This window comes from Lontra canadensis, unplaced genomic scaffold (genome assembly GCF_010015895.1).
Source record: "Lontra canadensis isolate GAN:19392208 unplaced genomic scaffold, GSC_riverotter_1.0 scaffold2, whole genome shotgun sequence".
Taxonomy (NCBI): Eukaryota; Metazoa; Chordata; class Mammalia; order Carnivora; family Mustelidae; genus Lontra; species Lontra canadensis.
In genome coordinates, this window is record NW_022630996.1 from 66,536,779 (window position 1) to 66,554,314 (window position 17,536).

The 17,536-nt window shown below is 37.5% G+C and overlaps 2 protein-coding genes across 2 annotated transcripts in view; one reads left to right on the forward strand and one right to left on the reverse strand.

The window, feature by feature from the left end:
• The window catches only part of ZNF804B (zinc finger protein 804B), a 503,497-nt gene that overhangs the window by 462,128 nt on the left and 23,833 nt on the right, over nt 1-17,536 (reverse strand). The gene's annotated exons all lie outside the window — the stretch shown is intronic.
• Nucleotides 6,584-7,699, forward strand: TEX47 (testis expressed 47). Its single transcript, XM_032875714.1, has one exon. The coding sequence runs from the start codon at nt 6,659-6,661 to the stop codon at nt 7,418-7,420; it is 762 nt and encodes a 253-aa protein (XP_032731605.1). The 5' UTR covers nt 6,584-6,658; the 3' UTR covers nt 7,421-7,699.

The following is a 17,536-nucleotide window of genomic DNA, read 5'->3' on the forward strand; positions in this document are numbered from 1 at the left end:
TGATCCAGATCACCAAATTACTTTCTAGAAAAGCTGAACCAGTTTGCTCCTCGACCGGTGGAAGATAAGAGCACCCCTTCCCCAGCGGCAGAATTCTTCAAAGTGTTCTGGTTGCCTCCAGGATTGCCCATCCTTAACTCCTCTGCCCATCACAGGCAACTTTCAAAAACACAGTTATGATTACAGGCACTCAGACAATCCCAGTGATTCCCTACCACCCACAGAGTAAAACTCATACCTCTGAGCACAGCATCCAAGTCCTCCACAAACTAGCTCCAACTTCCTGTTTCTCCTTCCTCTTGTCTCTCCCCGGCTCACCCTCCAGACTGAGTCATCACTTCTACTCTGGGCTATACTTACAATCACCTGGAGAGGCTTTCACAAACACAAAGGCTAGAGTTCTTTTCCATGTTAATTAAGTAAGAACCAGGGGCTGGCTTCATCTCCACCAGATGATCCTAATAGACAGCCAGTGTTTGAATCACCAGCAGCCAGCCCGTTCTTCCTTAAAATGAAATGGGTGGAGACACTGGAAGAGCATTTGTCAAAAATGCAAATTCTTGGACCACACTTGAAGCATACTAACTTAGACTTTGTGGGGCTAGAGACCAGGAAACTCTAATTTAACAAGCCTGTGGATTCTATAGTTTGAGAACTATATCTACTTCAACAAGACCAATATTTCCTCAAGTGCCATGTTTCCCAGCCCTGCCATATATGCCTTCTGCTCTTTATGCTTCTCGTTTACAAAGTCTGTTGTGTATCTTCCCTAATCCCCATCTCTTCCCTGGCCCACCTCAAATCATAGCTTTTGTTATGCCCAACTTAAATGCCAACTTAAAAATGCCCAATCTTTTCATCAGGTTTAATTGTTCCAGCATTTTTTGTTTTCCTTGTTCATTGTTTATGCCCTTATATTTTTGCTCTCCAGCTCTGTACTAAACATAGTATAGACATTATGATTTACTAATAGAATTGACTTTTTCACATGTATGTACAATATTTGATTTATAAGACTATCTCCACAGTGTCTGGCACGTTTTTCTACAAATAGTCGACATATGTTAAATGTTTGAATTGAATAAGAAGTATTTGGAAAGCCTGTGCTTTCCTTGATAAATAATTACCAAACACTGCTCCATAATCTTTATGACAAAGAGAAGCAGTGCTGAAGAAGGTAATCTAGTTTTCTTTTTTTAAATAAATCATTAAATATCTAGTGATTTGATAACTAACCATTTTTTCTCTCTGCTAAATCAAGTATATTTTCTCCTCCTAATATTTTAAGCGTATGATCCTGGTGAAAGTCTCGACCCATGTTGTCATTTATTTAGAACATGAATTTTCTTACACAAATTATTTAGATATATCAAATCACAGAAAAAGTTAGTGGAAACTATTTAGAGTTAGAATTCTGTCTTTCCAGCATATGAGCACAAATGGAATATTAAAGTGGGATCTGGTATTCCCAGTAGAAAATAGTCAGTTAGTACACATCCTCCCATTCTAGAGAAATGAACTCAAGAAACATTCATAAAACCACTTCCTAGCTCTGTTCCCCTAAAGACCATGCCCAAATAAAAGCTCTTTCATTAAGCTTTCCAAAAAAGCCACCCTTTCCACCTCAGGGCTTCTAAAGCACTGATCATCATTCACATTATATTTATGAAGTTTTCCCCTTCCCTGTAGTCTTTCATGGACATCTCAACACCCCTCACTGGACCCTAAACTCCTAAAATTAGAGACCATCTGTTTTCCATTTTGTATTTCATACAATGCCCCTGATATTACCTGGCACACCAAAGGTGTAGATAAACCTGAGATGAATGAGAGAATAAAGACAGTAAATCAATTTTGTTGAATTACAGGTATGAGGTAAGAGTTTTCAATTTCCTTTATCCAAACCACAAGGTAGCCTCTATTTCCAGAAAAACTGTCCTGTCATAGAGAAGCAAAGAATAGCCCTGTGGGCATGGATACTGAGAGGGAATAATTTATCTGCTCTTTACCCTAGGTAAACTGAGTAGGAAGGTTGCTGAGAGCATGTATGAACCGTGTAAAGCACTTATATACCTCGTGCCTTAGTTTCCCCTTCTATAATCATGCCCAAACCTCGTCGACTTTATAGGGCTGTTGTGAATCTTAATTAATATGTGTAAAAGCATCTAGTGTAGGGCACATGGTAAATAATCAATTAATGTTATTTAATCTTTTTAATCCTTTCTTTCTGCCTTACAAAGACAAAGGACACTGGGAGTTCATTTTTTAGAAACGTTTGATTCCAGAAAATCAAACCAGGGCAGGAAGTATATGGTAAATATTAAGGTGCATGTTTGACACGAGTTCCAAATACATGTTGTGTACTTACATGAGATGAGTTGGATAACAAGAGCAGATAGGGGGAAGAAGACTCATTAGCATTATAGGTTTCCACTCGGGTTCTGCCACTTGTCAGTTATTGGAACTTAGATATCTACTCTAATGGATCACTCGTGGAGAACAAACCCCAGTCTTTTTATCCCATTGGACCGATAGAGGACGTCTGTTTGAGTTGACACCTGAAGATAAATAACTAGCCCATAATCAATGGAACACAGGACTGGGGCATCTGAAAACTCAAATGCCAAGTGTCCATTGATAGGAGCTCACACAATTATAATTATATACATCAGCCAATAAAAAAAAAAAAATTGTCCAAACTCTGCATTGTTTCTATGCCTATCTGCTTGAAACTTGACTCCTGACTTAAGAGCCTGGTTGATAAAAGCAAGAAAAAAAAGTAAGTTGCTTTTAAATGTGATGTGACAATGCAACGAAAATGTGGAAGCAAGAATCCAAGAACAAAACATGCATCAAGAGATGGAAAGATAGTGGGGAAGATAGAGGTCAAACTATTATCTATGGTGGTAGAAACTACTGATTTTAAATATAGTCAGTGGGACCGCATGAAACTGCGAAACATATAGAATTGTTGAATCATTATGTTACACACCAGAAACTAGTTTAACAGTGTAAATTATACTTGAATAAAAAAATTAAAACATAAAAATTCTCAATATCAGTTTTTAACTCACAGAAATGACAATTTCAAATCTTTCAAGGCAATGCCAATTAAGAGATCATAAAAAAAAGATAATCACTCTTTTGAAAAAGAAATGACTCAGTGATATTTTGCACAGTTTACATGGGGAATTACAATGATGAAAGACTGCCATTTTTCTATTAGGTTTATATTGGAGAAACCAAGATATATGAAAGAGAAGGGAAATAAAAAGTGCACATGCAGCGAAAAATCTCAGCTGAGCTCCCTTTTATAGGGGCAAAAACGTAGAAAAATTGTACTCTAGGTAAGAATGGTTTCATAAAGGAGAAAATCTTATCCCTGTATAAAAGGTTAATTTAATTTTGCATTTAAAAAAGACTTCTGGATATGCCCTATAAAGTCTTCCACTAACTTTGAGCAAAGCCCTTGTTAGGTTACCAAACCTTACAGCTGCATGTCCCCATTTTCTCTGTTACAATCCATCATTGTGCACTGGAAGTAAGTTCCAGGAATCTTGTGCACTTGGGAAGGGAAGAAGAACCTTCCCCTAGCATTCTATGGAGGGGAAGTAAACAGGAAAGACTTCATAAAATAAGTATCTCCTAAACATTATGAAACAGACACATCACAGTTCCTACGGTTTCATGCTATCAGCTGAATAGGTGAGGCGGAAAAACACTGAAGATAGAAGATTCTGATTATAATCCAAATAAAGAGCAAGGACTAAAATGAAATGAAGAACCTATGCTACATTTTAAAGGAAAAAGACTTAGTAACAGAATACAGTTGGCAGATAACATGAAAAGATAAGACCAAGGGTGTTGGCCTAGGAGATGAGCAAAAAATGTGTAACTGATATACAAACGGGGTATTTGTAAAGGGAAATATACAGAAAATAATCGTTAAAATGGTGGCATTTTAGATTTTTTTTTTAGATTTTTTTTTTAATTTATTTATTTGACAGATAGAAATCACAAGTAGGCAGAGAGGCAGAGAGAGAGAGGGGGAAGCAGGCTCCCTACCGAGCAGAGAGCCCAATGCAGGCCCCGATCCCAGGACCCTGAGATCATGACCTGAGCCGAAGGCAGAGGCTTTAACCCACTGAGCCACCCAGGCACCCAAAATGGTGGCATTTTAAATTGAAAAGGGCAGAGGTACATCCAAGGAGAAGAGTTATAAATAGGATTACAATTATAACAGGAAGTCTTCTGTACAGAAAAAATAATAAGCTGAAATGTTAATCTTTTTCTTCTTTGTCAACACCAACAAACTGATGGTATCCACCTTGAGCCTTAGATTGAGAAGGAGTCCAAGTCCATGGCTGGCATCAACAGGGAGGTCTCCATGGCCAATCGACACCAAGGACCAGCCACCTGCCCTCACAGAAGATGGCACTAAGCTACCTGGGCACAGAGACAGAATGAGCAATCTGCATAATGAGCACAGAGCCTCAGCTTTGAGAGGGAACTGACCAAGGCCTTCAGTAGAGACTTGGAAGCAATTAAGGCAGATCCAGAGTGATAGAAAGCAAGGGAGAAGAGAACGCCATAAAAGTGTGGTCAACACTATCACGGTCTGCAAAGCAGTAAGGAGAATGAGGCCAAGAACAACCACTGGACTGGGCAGGGACAAGTTCCTGTGTGCCTTGGAAAGGACCGTAACATTTCAGGGAGTGATGAAGTGAATCCCATGAGGAAATAGTCAGTTTTTATGTACCACAGAATTAAGGAATCATTAAATCACCTCTCAGCCTCTACTTTTTGGGATAACTCATCAATGTATATAATTAAAACCACATCATAAGTTTGGATAACACAAACCTTGGTGGGGTTTGTAAGGTTAACTTGTAAGGTTTACTTTTTAAAAACTGAATAAGAGTGTTTTCTCATCTTGTTTTTAAATGGTGGTTACAGCTCATATGAATGCAATTTGAAGATATGGTATTATTAATTTTTATTGTAAAAACTAACTTAAATTTACATCAAATTAGGAAAACCTTATACAAGAATTTTCTTAAAACAGTCACCATTACACAGAACCTGACATGTGTTCTTAAAGTATTTATTTTTTTTAAAGATTTTATTTATTTGACAGAGAGAGACACAGTGAGAAAGGGAACACAAGCAGGAGGAGTGGGAGAGGGAAAAGCAGGCTCCCTGCTGAGTAAGGAGCTGGACAGAGGACTCGATCCCCAGACTCTGGGACCACGACCTGAGCCAGAGGCAGACACCCAATGACTGAGCCACCCAGGCACCCCTTAAAGTACTTAATTAATGCATCAATACCCTTCTACCCTAGGTGGACAGAGTAGGGATTGCTGAAAGCATGTTTGAATTGTGTGCATGCTTTGGTTTCCTCTTCCATAAATTGTAGACAAAAATATATAAATAAATAAAAGATGTCTAGGAAGATATCCAGGTCCATGGTCTGTCTGACTTAAAATGGCACCTGGCTAAGAAGAAGCCATTCCAGAAAAGAAGCCTTCATTTCCTCTACCAAGAGTTTGAGGTGTCTGTTAAGATATATCCTCATTAAATGAAGAAATGGCACTTGTCAGTGCACTCTGGCCCTTTAAGACCACAGACAGCCTGATTCACAGGCACCATGGAAACGAGAAGAGAATACTCAGGACAGCTGGCAGCACCCAAGACACTGGCAGTTGGAAAAGTGATGGAGGACAAAATGGGAACTCAAGGACAGGTAAAAAAGCAAGAAGCACTTGAAGAAGAAAAGAAAGGTTAAGATGACCTGGAGAAAAGAAAAAGAGATTCGTAAGAAGAGTAAGTGCAAAGTAACAGAATTTATTATTTGATACCCACAATGACAACAAAAGGAAGGCAAAGGGTCATTTCTGACATTTGTTGATAGGAAAAAAATTCAAAGAATCAAAATTAGGTACTTCAAAAATCGACTGTTATGAGACAAGCCACAGTATTAACTTCTAGTATCCTGAGTAAAGATGAAGGAAGCCAATTAGGATGTAAGAATTCCCCAGATTTTTTTTTTTAACTGACCAGTTAAATTAAAAAAAAAAAAAAATTACCATAAAATATCACTTTTTTTTAATTGACAAATCAAGGACAATCTGTAATTACCATTACATATATGAAAATACATTTTAATGTGATACCAAAACTAGGGTGCATGACTGTCAGCAGATTCATTCCTGTGTGCATGTGCACATATGTGCATAAGAGCACATGTGTGATTCAGAAAAAGGGGGCTGAGAAAAAAATTAGCATAAGTTGAAGGAGAAAATAATAATGCAAACAAAAACAGAGTTAACTTGCTCTAGAATACATGCTTCCTTCTCCTCATCACCAGTGTATTAGAGTTTTTTCCTACGATGTGAATGTTATTTCATTATAAATTTTAAACAATCTCTATAATTTGCATCTGGTTTTAACATTATCTTTTATTTCAAAGATGGTATTGTTGATAATACTGGGAAGGGATTTTGCTATTCGCTAACATTTGACAAATAATAAGACTTTTTATTTTATTTTATTGGTAAGAAGAAATAAAACAGTTCACCACTGAAGAGGTATCCTGATAATGTGAATATCGTGGTAGGCTAAAACCTGGAATCATCTGGAAGAACAAATAGGGTCCATCATGACTTTCCCAGGCCATATCAGAAAGCCCAACAAAAGGGCTTTTCCAGTGGAATCTCCTCTAATGCCACAAATTCCACGTGGCAATTTCCTACATCTTCAGGAGGAGAAACAAAGGCTACAGCTAAAGAAATTCCTTCTTCATAGGATGTTTCTAGTGGCCGAGCTAACAGCAAACACAGAAAAAAAGGATATCGCTGACTACTATGAACAAGTGTTTCAGTCAATTTTAAAACATCACCTAGGAGAAACAGTGACAGGGTTTTTGCTGGTATATCCTACTTCTATTCTGCATATCCTTGAGAGCTCCAGTGGTACACTTTACCGAATTCTTTTAGATTATCTGAGTCATCAAAAGAGTGAAACAGAATTCTTTATCCGAGGGATGAGAATTATCGTTGTGTCCCATAATATCCCAACCAGGCTCTTCATGCAATGGCATATTTCAGTAATAAAAGTTCCAGTCATGTATCTTGATGATGTGACACAGACACAATCCGTGCAAGAGGTCATCACTGAGTTTCTCACTCAGACTCATAAACTGGCACTCCACCTTTTAAAGACGGTTAAAGTGGGTGCTAAAGGACCAGGAGATAATCTGCACCAACTTGCACCTGAACTGCTCATCCCAGAACAAATAATAAAGTACTTATACAAATCTGAAGAATTCATGGATCCAGAAACTTTCATAAACACATATAACAAACCCATACATGTCACTTTGGATTCCGAGGTGATATGGCCTGCTCCGACTTATTTCTAGGATTGAGAGAGATGTGGTGGATGGGGTCTGATCTCTCAAGAAATTGATGCTACTTAAATAAAAGGAAGGAATTTCTAAAGTTACTCTCCTCTTGAAAAAAGAAAGGACCAGAATGCCACAATATACACAAAGGTAATATATTAATCTTCACAGAGCATGTTGAGCTGAACTTGAAAATTAATGTTTGTTCTGATATTAAGTTCAACATGTTATTTTAATAGGTGGAGAGGTTTAATAAGCTCATAATTTTTCAAATGTTAACATCATTTTGATGAAATGGCTTAATTTTTTAAGAAAAGTGTAGATAATAAAGGGCAAATTCAGATTCTCATTCATTTACTAATTTATTTGAGATTTTACTAATTTATTTGACAGAGAGAGAGAGTGCACGCACAAGCAGGGGAGTAGGAGAGGGAGAAGCAGGCTCCCCTCTAAGCAGGGAGCCCAATGTAGGGCTCCATCCCAGGACCCTGAGATCATGACCTGAGCCGAAGGCAGACACCTAACTGACTGAGCCACCCAGGCACCCTCATTCATTCTTTCCACAGTAAATGATCAGCAGCCACCACATAGAATCAAATTTCAGGAAAAAACACTTTTTTCTCAGAATATAAAATTTGGGGTGAAAATACCATCATTGAGTTGCTTGCAACCTAAGTTTAGAGGCAAGTATGTGTAAAAGTAAATATGATATGGTATGATCATTATTATAGTTAGCAGTATGTAGGAAAGACTTGAAGGAATAATCTCTACATGATTCCAGAATTCAGAACACAAAACCTAAACTTTGAAAAGAGAAAAGCCCATATATTCTGAGCTATATAATTAAGAATGTTGAGGCTATTATAAAGCTGAAGAACCCAGCAGCTTTCTGAAACAGACAGAAAATATGTTGTCAGAAGGCACCGTATTCTTTCAATGCAAAATCATTTTTTGAGCACCCTTCACATGACAGACATTTGCCAGATGTTAGGGATACGGCAGGGCACACAGAAAACGTGATTCTTGCTCACTTGTAAAATATTTATAAATGCTCCCACATAAATGTGATATACAGATTGGTTATTTTTTTTCAATTTACATCCTATAAAACAATGACCTGCAATTTCTGCATGACCTATTTTAAGTTGTTCTCTCCCTTCTTTCACCTGGAATCAATTACCTTTTGAATTATTTAGAATAATGTAATTTGTTTAAACTATTAAATGGTATTAATATCTTGATGACTTCAGCGATATTTATCCAAAATTATTTCAATATCTTATGAAACAGATTTCCTAGAAGAAACACTGTATCATTTTACATTTTTTTATTATTATTATTTGATTTTCAGTCTCTTTGGGAGGAAAAAAAAAGCAATCTCAGTATACAACTCAAATTTGTTACATGCAGATAATTTGTCATCACTTGTTCCATATCACAATCAAATTTCGGGAAAGATTGCTTCTATTTTTAAATTTTGTAATATAGATTTAGAGACAGAACGGCATTTTTCACTCTTAGCTGCACTTGAAGTTCTGTTCATTTAAATTTAGTAACAGAAAGGGTACAGTTTTAGATTAAATATGAAGTAATTCTTCTGGTTAAGAAAGAGTATATAACTTATAAATGTTTTTATCAATTTAGCAAATATTAAATACCTCGTATTCATCAGCAATGTGGTATTTACTATTTACTCTGAAATGTGAAAAAGACACAATTGAGAATTGAGAATAAACGTTCAACAACAAAATGAGTGGAAGTAAAAGTAAATGCTTTCTAGGCCAAAGTGGCGGGGGAAAGCCATAGAGAAAAGACTTAAGGAAATAAGCCTTGATCTAGGCTTGTGGATGTGAAGAGAGGCTGGGGAGGGCAGATGACCATATTTAGGAGAACAGAGGACAAGCAGAAACAGGAAGAAGAAAATGGACCATAAATGGTCATTGAATCAAATAGAATCCCTTTAGCAAGGTAAATTTTGTTGTTTTGCAAGAGTATTTTCTAAAGTTAGCAAATGAAGAGAAGTGCAGTCTACAAATAAAATTGTACGTTTATCTATATAAAAGTACTGCATATTTTCCAAAAATGGCCATGGCAATATATTGCATCCCACATGCTCTTCTTTTTTTAAAGATTTTATTTTATTTATTTGACAGAGAGAGATCACAGTAGACAGAGGCAGGCAGAGAGAGAGAGAGAGAGGGAAGCAGGCTCCCCACTGAGCAGAGAGCCCGATGCGGGACTCGATCTCAGGATCCTGAGATCATGACCTGAGCCGAAGGCAGCGGCTTAACCCACTGAGCCACCCAGGCGTCCCCCCACATGCTCTTCTTAAAATGTGGCCTTAATATTCCTACATGTCATGGTGGCTTCTAAATCCCCTCCACTTGAAATCAAGCAGAACTTTGTAATTGCTTTAACCAAGAGAGTACAACAGAAGTGATCCCATGTGACCTCCCAAGGCTAGGTCATAATATATGATCATTTCAATGCTAGTTCTTGGAACCTAAAAATACGCTGTGAGCAATCTATCATGGTTTTCCAGAGGACATCACCAACAGAGGTCCCAGCCAACAGCCAGGATCACCACAAGATATGTGAGTGGGCGAAACTTCAGGTGTTTCCAGACTTTAGTCTTCCAGTCAACCCTGGATTTCAAGCCAGGACAACCAACACTGTGTGGAGTAGCAAAGATGGTGTGTTCCCACTGAGCCCTGTCCAAATTGCAGATCTGTGAATGAGATAAATGACTGTCATGGATTTAATCTCCTGTGTTTTGGGTGAATGATTATGTAACAATCTGGAACAATAATATATATGTATTGGGAATAACTTTATATACACATATATAAAGTTATCATATATATTATATTTATTATATAAAGTTTTATATATATATATAACACATACATATATATATATGTGTGTGCATATAATTTCATATTATTTAGTTTTCATTCATCTATGCCACTAATATTTACTAAATATCTACCAGTAAATATTTACTAGGGGGCCAAGCACCATGCTTGTCACTGGAAATACAAGTAGCAGTAGAAAGGTATGTTTCTTCCTAGCACAGACCTAGCACACTGCTTATGATCCATCTTTTATTGGTCTATAATACTTTCAGATATGAAAAGTACTGATTGAAAATTAATTCACTAAGCCAAAGAAAAACATTAAAAATCAGAATCACTTTTGGAGGAAGATATAGAAAAGCTCTCAATGCTAATATTACTGATTTACATAGTATACTGTTAATTTACATTTGAAGGATTCTTGAAGTGTCCATTATGAAAATAACTGGAAGAGAAGCTCAAAGAGACTGTAAATAAATTAAACTACTTATATAGTTATTTATCTATTTTAGTGAGCACAGGAGAATGAGTTTATTCAAATGAAAGTTACCCTTCCTAGAAGTCATGTTGGGTGGGTTTGTACTTATTTTTCAGATACACCATCACTGTTGAAAACATTTTGTGACTTTTATGACAGATGAATGAAGGTTTATAAATCAAAAGGAGTTTAAATATTTTGGCCACATCTAGTTTTTTGATTCCCAGATAATATATACTCCAACTTGATTGGTGACCTTGATATTCAGTCTTCATTCATAAAAACATCTGTTGTTATTTTTTTTTAATATTGCAGTCACTCTCAAAGGAGTATCTGCTGTCATCAAACATATTAAAAGAATGTGACACTGTCTCTAAGGGGGAACAGCAATATGTTTTCAGTAGTGGTTGCATTATTGAGGTTCCTATAAAGCTCACTAATATCATGTCTTTAAAAGGGAAGACACGTGGTATATGTTTAGGTATATTTGATAAAATACAGAAATGTAATATATAGACCTTACAAGCATAATTTAATTTGATTAAGTCAAAAACTGTGACTTCTTAAACCTTAGGAAGACTCATAAGGTAATTCTCAACCCAAGAGTTAGTTTCCTTACAGTAAAACTTTCCATTAAGCTAGAGTTCAGACGTTAACCCAAGCAGAAAATGAGTATTTTAATACTGAACATGTAACATTCAATGTTTGAACATGGAACATACAACACATACAAATCCAATGAACGTGTAACATTTAAACATGTGAGGCCGGTGCCATGCTAATTCTTTTATTTCAATGTGGATATCTTCGCAATAGACTGACATGCCAAGGCTCTTCTGTTCATTTCAGAGTAACCAAGGGCTTTCAGGAAGGTTATAGTTTTCATGAAGGTTAACTAAAATAATGTTATCTGAAGGGAAAAATCCTCCCAGGGTGAATTTAAAATCTTTACTGTCTTCATTTTAATTAAAGAGGCATCTGGATTCCTTCATGGAGAATTACCACTTAATACAAATAGATTTTTACATTCAGTGACTTTATCACAACTTTAGCGACACAAAACCACATTTCAATTCAGTTAAACCTATCTCTAGCAGTAGAATTCCCCCAGCTTCCACGAGGAAGTGGAAATGAGACAGCCTATCACCAACTTTGAGACTATTTCATACTGTAGAAAATGATTTAATGTAGAATTAGAGTTCTCCCCCTTGTGGTCAATTATGTAAATTTCCAGATTACCTGCTGATAGGACCTACACAGTAGTAAACACAGTGCATAGTTTTTAAGAGAATATAAAGAGAACCCCCAAAGGTACTTTTCAAATGTCTGCTCTAATCTCCCTGTTTGGCAGATAAAGATTCTGAGACCCAAAGACCTGAAATGTTTTTGCCAACAGTGAAAGCAGGAATTAATAACGGAGGTTTCCTATTGCAACCTATTTAACATAATTAGTTGTGGTCATGGGTAAGGGGTCTGGATATAATTCTGAGTGGTCTCTTCACTGTGGCACTATATCCCTCCCGTGCTCCAGCCCTCGATCAGTGCCTCCTCCTGATGTCCGCCTGCTTTTCCACAGGCATCTCCCTAGGCTTGAGAAAATGCATCCTGTACCAGTTGACACTCTTCCTTCGATCTGCTCCCAGACCTGCACTCCCTGGTGCTAGAAAACAGACCACTCTCCACCCAGTTGCCAAGTCAGAAATCTGAATATTGCTCCAGTTTCCCTTCTTCCTTGCTATCACTGACAGCCAATCGGTCCAAGCTCCACCCATTTTCTGCAGACAGGATTTCTAGTTGTCTGGCTTTGTTTTTGTGCTCTCTTTAGGGATCTCCCTCACTCCAATCTCCTCTTCCTCCTGCTAATCTATATGGTATTTCTATCAGTGTTAAAAGTACTGTAGCACAAGAGTTAAGAGCCCCGCCTCTGGGGACCCCTGGGTGGTGCAGTGAATTAAGCTGCTGACTACTGGTTACCACTCAGGTCTTGATCTCAGGGTCTTGAGATCAATCCCAGCCCTGGGCTCCGTGTGCTCAGCTGGGGCCCACTTGGGACTCTCTCTCCTCTCCCTTTGCAACCTCCCTCGCTTGCTCTCTCTCTCAAATAAATCTTTAATTTAAAAAGAGAGTCACCTCTGGTATCCAACTCCTGTGTTCAAGGACCTGGAGAGCCATATTTCATTTCTTCACCTCTCAACACCTCAGAATCCTTACCTACAAAGGGAGTGTGATACTGTTATCACAGTATCTACATTATAAGATTGATTAGGGGTGTGCTGCATGAAATAATGGTATCATAATCCTGGCATACAATAAGAACTCAATAAATGTCATTCCTCCCATCAAAATTCTTTAATGGCTTCCATTCCACCTCCAGGATAAAAAAGAAAAATCTATCATGATCTGTCTGCAAAGCTTTGATTCCCAATATTCCTCCTCTCTGTCTCTATTCTCTTTCCTCACTTCTCTTACCAAAATTCTGCTTATCAATCAAATTCTATTTCCTCTTCGAAGTCTGGCAAACTCGAGAAACCCACACTGTACATGGTACTCAACCACATTCTAGCAATTCTCCTGTCGCAGGGCTGTTGTCTATTTTCACACTCTCCTCCCCACCAGCGACTTGTAAGCTATTACCCTGGCATTTGGGGATATTCAGATCTTTAGTGTATCATTTTTTAAAGGAGGCTATTAAAATATCTGTAAGAATTTTCCCATAAAGTTAACTTTACTTTCACCAAAATGATTGTGAAATATCAATATATTAAAATGTTCCTATGTAATTGAGCGGGTTTTGTCATTGTCCAGGAAGCTCTTTAAAATAGCAAGTGAAAAATATAGTAGTTGTGCCTTATCTGAAGTTTTCAGTTTTACCCACATTAATTTCTTCCACTTTAATTTGGAAGGATACTAAGAATACCTTCTTAGAATCACTTCTGGAAGTGATTCAGCAGAACTTTAGTATTTATGTATTACTATTCACTGAGCCAAGTATAGGGACTCATTCCAAATTCACTGGATTAAAAATAAAAATCCCCTTTCCTATTGGAGCGTCTGAGCAAGCTACTAGTAAAGTATACAACCTTTATTCCATATTTTAAAGATGTTTTCTTTATTTTCTTTGAATCTTTTTTTTAACTGCCACATTTACCTGTTCTTTGAGAGATAGGTGCTCAATAAGGCTAATATTATGTATCTTTTCTTAGGTTATTATAAAAGTGAAAATTTGTTTCCATTTTACTTTGCACTTCATAGTTCTAATCTCGTTCTAAAATACTAAGCCATTTTTAAAAATACTATTTATAAAAGAGTGCATTAAATGTAAAGCCTTGATTTACTGAGGAAGAAATAAATGTCTGAATACCGAACACATTTACATTTTACCAAAATGTGTTCCAGTGTAATGACCTCCTGAGGGATCTCTCTCACTCATATCTCACCTTCCTCCTCTCTCTGTTGTTTTTACTAAACTCAGTTTATACTAGACTTTGCTTTTTGAAAAGACAAATAATAAACTACTCTACAACAAGGTTTCTTTCATCATAGATAAAACTACAACCTTGTAGTATTTTGATTCATCAATTCCTCACTTTCTGTCCTCTATAGGGGCAATTCTTGAGCACATACTCTGTTCCAGCCAAAATCAAAATGACAAAATGAAAGACCACGGAAGTGAGATGACTGACTTTTGTTATGTACTCCATTACCAACTCATGATGTGGCCCAAAGCAAGTAATTTGTTTTCTTTTGGAGTCTCCATCTACATTATAGAAACTCTGAGCATTATAAAGTCCACGAAGCTCTTGAACTTATCCAAAAATGTGTCTCAGAAGAATGACTTGTTGTCTTAGAATCAGGCAGGAGGATAGGATTCAGATGTATGTATTAAAATGTTGAGAGGCGCCTGGGTGGGTCAGTGGGTTGGGTGTCTGCCTTTGGCTCAGGTCATGATTCCAGGGTTCTGGGATCAAGCCCCACATCAGGGTCTCTGCTCAGTGGGGAGCCTGCTTCTCCCTCTCCCTATGCCTGCCACTCTGCCTACTTGTGCTCTCTCTCTCTCTCCCCCTACCAAATTCATAAATAAAATCTTTAAAAAAAATAAAACATTGAAGCCTGATGTCTGAATGAATGAATGTCTGAATTCACCCACCCTATCTGTGGGCAATACCAATATTTTCCTTTAAAAAGTCCACCATGGATGCATTCATTTTTGTGCAAAGATGAATGGGAAACTGAAAAGCCAGAAATCTGTATATTAGATTATGACATCTAAATAGCATGTTTGGTAGCCCTTTAAAGTCAGGGGAAACAGAGAAGATAGGGACATTTTTCTTTAAGGCTGATGGGAAGCTGTTGACGATTTTAAGTAGGGCATAATCAGACTGGTTTGGCTTCTGAGTAGAGAATGGACCAGCAGGGAACATGTTGGTGCAGATAGGCTCCTTAAGAAGTTTTTACAAGTCTCCTGACAAGGGATGATAATGGATAGAACCAGATTAAAGACTGCAGAAATGTATCTAAGGGGACTGATTTGAAAGATAATCGGGAGGTAAATAAACATGGGTTCTGAAGGAGAGAAAAGTGTCAAATATTTTAAATTTCTAGTTTTTACAACAAGAGGTTACCAATCCTGAGGTAGGGAATATATAAGAAGTATAGAGTTTGTAAAGGAAACTGGGCTTTTAATTACTGACATATGATAGCTGCATCAGTTTGGAATAATTTTTTATACTTCTGTCACTAACATCTTTTGATGAGATAGAACATGCATCATATTAAATCTCAAACTTTGTTGAAGTGGCTAAGTACTAATATGCATTTCCTGATATAAGTAAGTAACTTCCAAGAACGTCAAAACACTTTGATAAGTTAAAATAAATTAAGCTAAAGGAGAAATTGTCCCAACAATAGCCGAGTCTGATACTCACCATCACAGCTACCTTTAATATTGTATCTGCATACAGTGGAGCCAAATATAAAATCAGTAGCACTTATTGAGCTCTATTCCTTCCTTTAGTCAAATAAAAGTCATTCAAAACATTACTAATTGTTCATTGATTGCCACATACATTTATTGAAGCCATGCCATTGTCATTTATTGATTCATAGTCATGTGTTAAGGGCACAAACACATAAAAGCCTCCATAGGGTCTTTCCCAAATTAATTGGTATAGTATTTATTTCATTTGCAAGAAAAATTGAGGTGTCCTTTTGCATTCTAGGGAAATGTTTTGCCCTCTGTTTCTCTCAACTGGCTGTAGGACAACATGACACACACCAAATTTTATTCTCCCTCTGAATTCAATCATTCAGCAAGTGTGAACTGAAAAACTGTGTCAAACACTTTATCAGGCATGGGGGTTGGGAGGTGTAAGGCAATCATGAGTAAATAAGCATAATTTCTACCTTAGAGAGTATGCAGTCTCTATCTCTCTCTACCCTAGACACACAAAAAATTAAACAGTTATAACTATAGTAATTATATTAATTAATATATTATAATATATATTTATAATTACTGTTATCATCTTGGCAATGGTTTCTTAACTTTCCCTAGTGTAGAGGATTAGGGGATGCCTCTGAAGGAAGAAAGATACAAGGATTTCTGGAAGTTGCATAGAACTGAGCCAAATAAAAGGCAAGGAGTAGGAGGGGAGTGTTCCTGGTGGAGGATATATTTATGTACACTTGATCAGAGGGATGTGCTAACACCCAAAGACAAGAAGAACCATACTGTGCTGAGAGATGTGAGAGAATATCAATAAGGCAGGACTTGAAATACAAATGGAATCATGAGAGATGAGATTGGATAGCTAGGCATGGGACCAGATTACGTGGACACTTAGAGCTACATAAGTACCATGACTTCATCTCAAGTGAAATGGGACACAGTTTTGTTTTAATCAGAGAAATGCCATGATTAGCTATGCACTATAGAAGAAAAAGTAGATCAAATGACAAAAAGATCATTGGTGACTTGGAAAGATTGACCTATGTAATATAATGGAGACAGAGCAGGATACAGTAGGTTCCGGAGTGAGGGCTGAGTGAGGAAAGAGAACACAGTATAAACACTTTGAATTGGGAGAAGAGATGAGAAGTATACTTGGTAACAAGACTGGATAGACACACCAGTTAGGAAGTTATTACAATAATCAGGGAATGAGATGATAGGATGTCCGTACAAAGATAATGACCAGAATAGGCACGTGCCATTCCTGAAGACTGGCAATACTGGAAGAATAGTAGCTTGGGGATGTGCAGGGAGCAAGAGGTAGTTTTTTCCATTTTGAACACGAAGAATCTGAGGTGTCTTCAAAGCATCAATGTGAAACCATCCAGTAGAGTTTTGGATATATTCTCTGAAGCACTGGAGATGGGTCTGGTAGAGATAGAGACTGGGCATCATCGGAGATGATGACTGAGAATTCAGGAGTAACCCTGTCACCCAGCACAGGACAATAGTGAAGAGAGAAGACAGTCTTCCACCCTGAGGGATGCTTTGGGAAGAACAGGGGCCCTCAAAGCAGTCAAAGAAGACATTATTTAAATTGCCCAGAAGCAGAGAAGGAGAAGCAGATCAGGCAGTGACATGAAAGCCAAAGGAAAAGAACATTGTTTTTTATTTATTTTTTTAAGATTTTATTTATTTATTCAGCAAAGATCACAAGTAGGCAGAGAGGCAGGCAGAGAGAAAGGAGGAAGCAGGCTCCCTGCTGAGCAGAGAGCCCGATGTGGGGCTTGATCCCAGGACCCTGGGTTCATGACCTGAGCTGAAGGCAGAGGCTTAACCCAGTGAGCCAC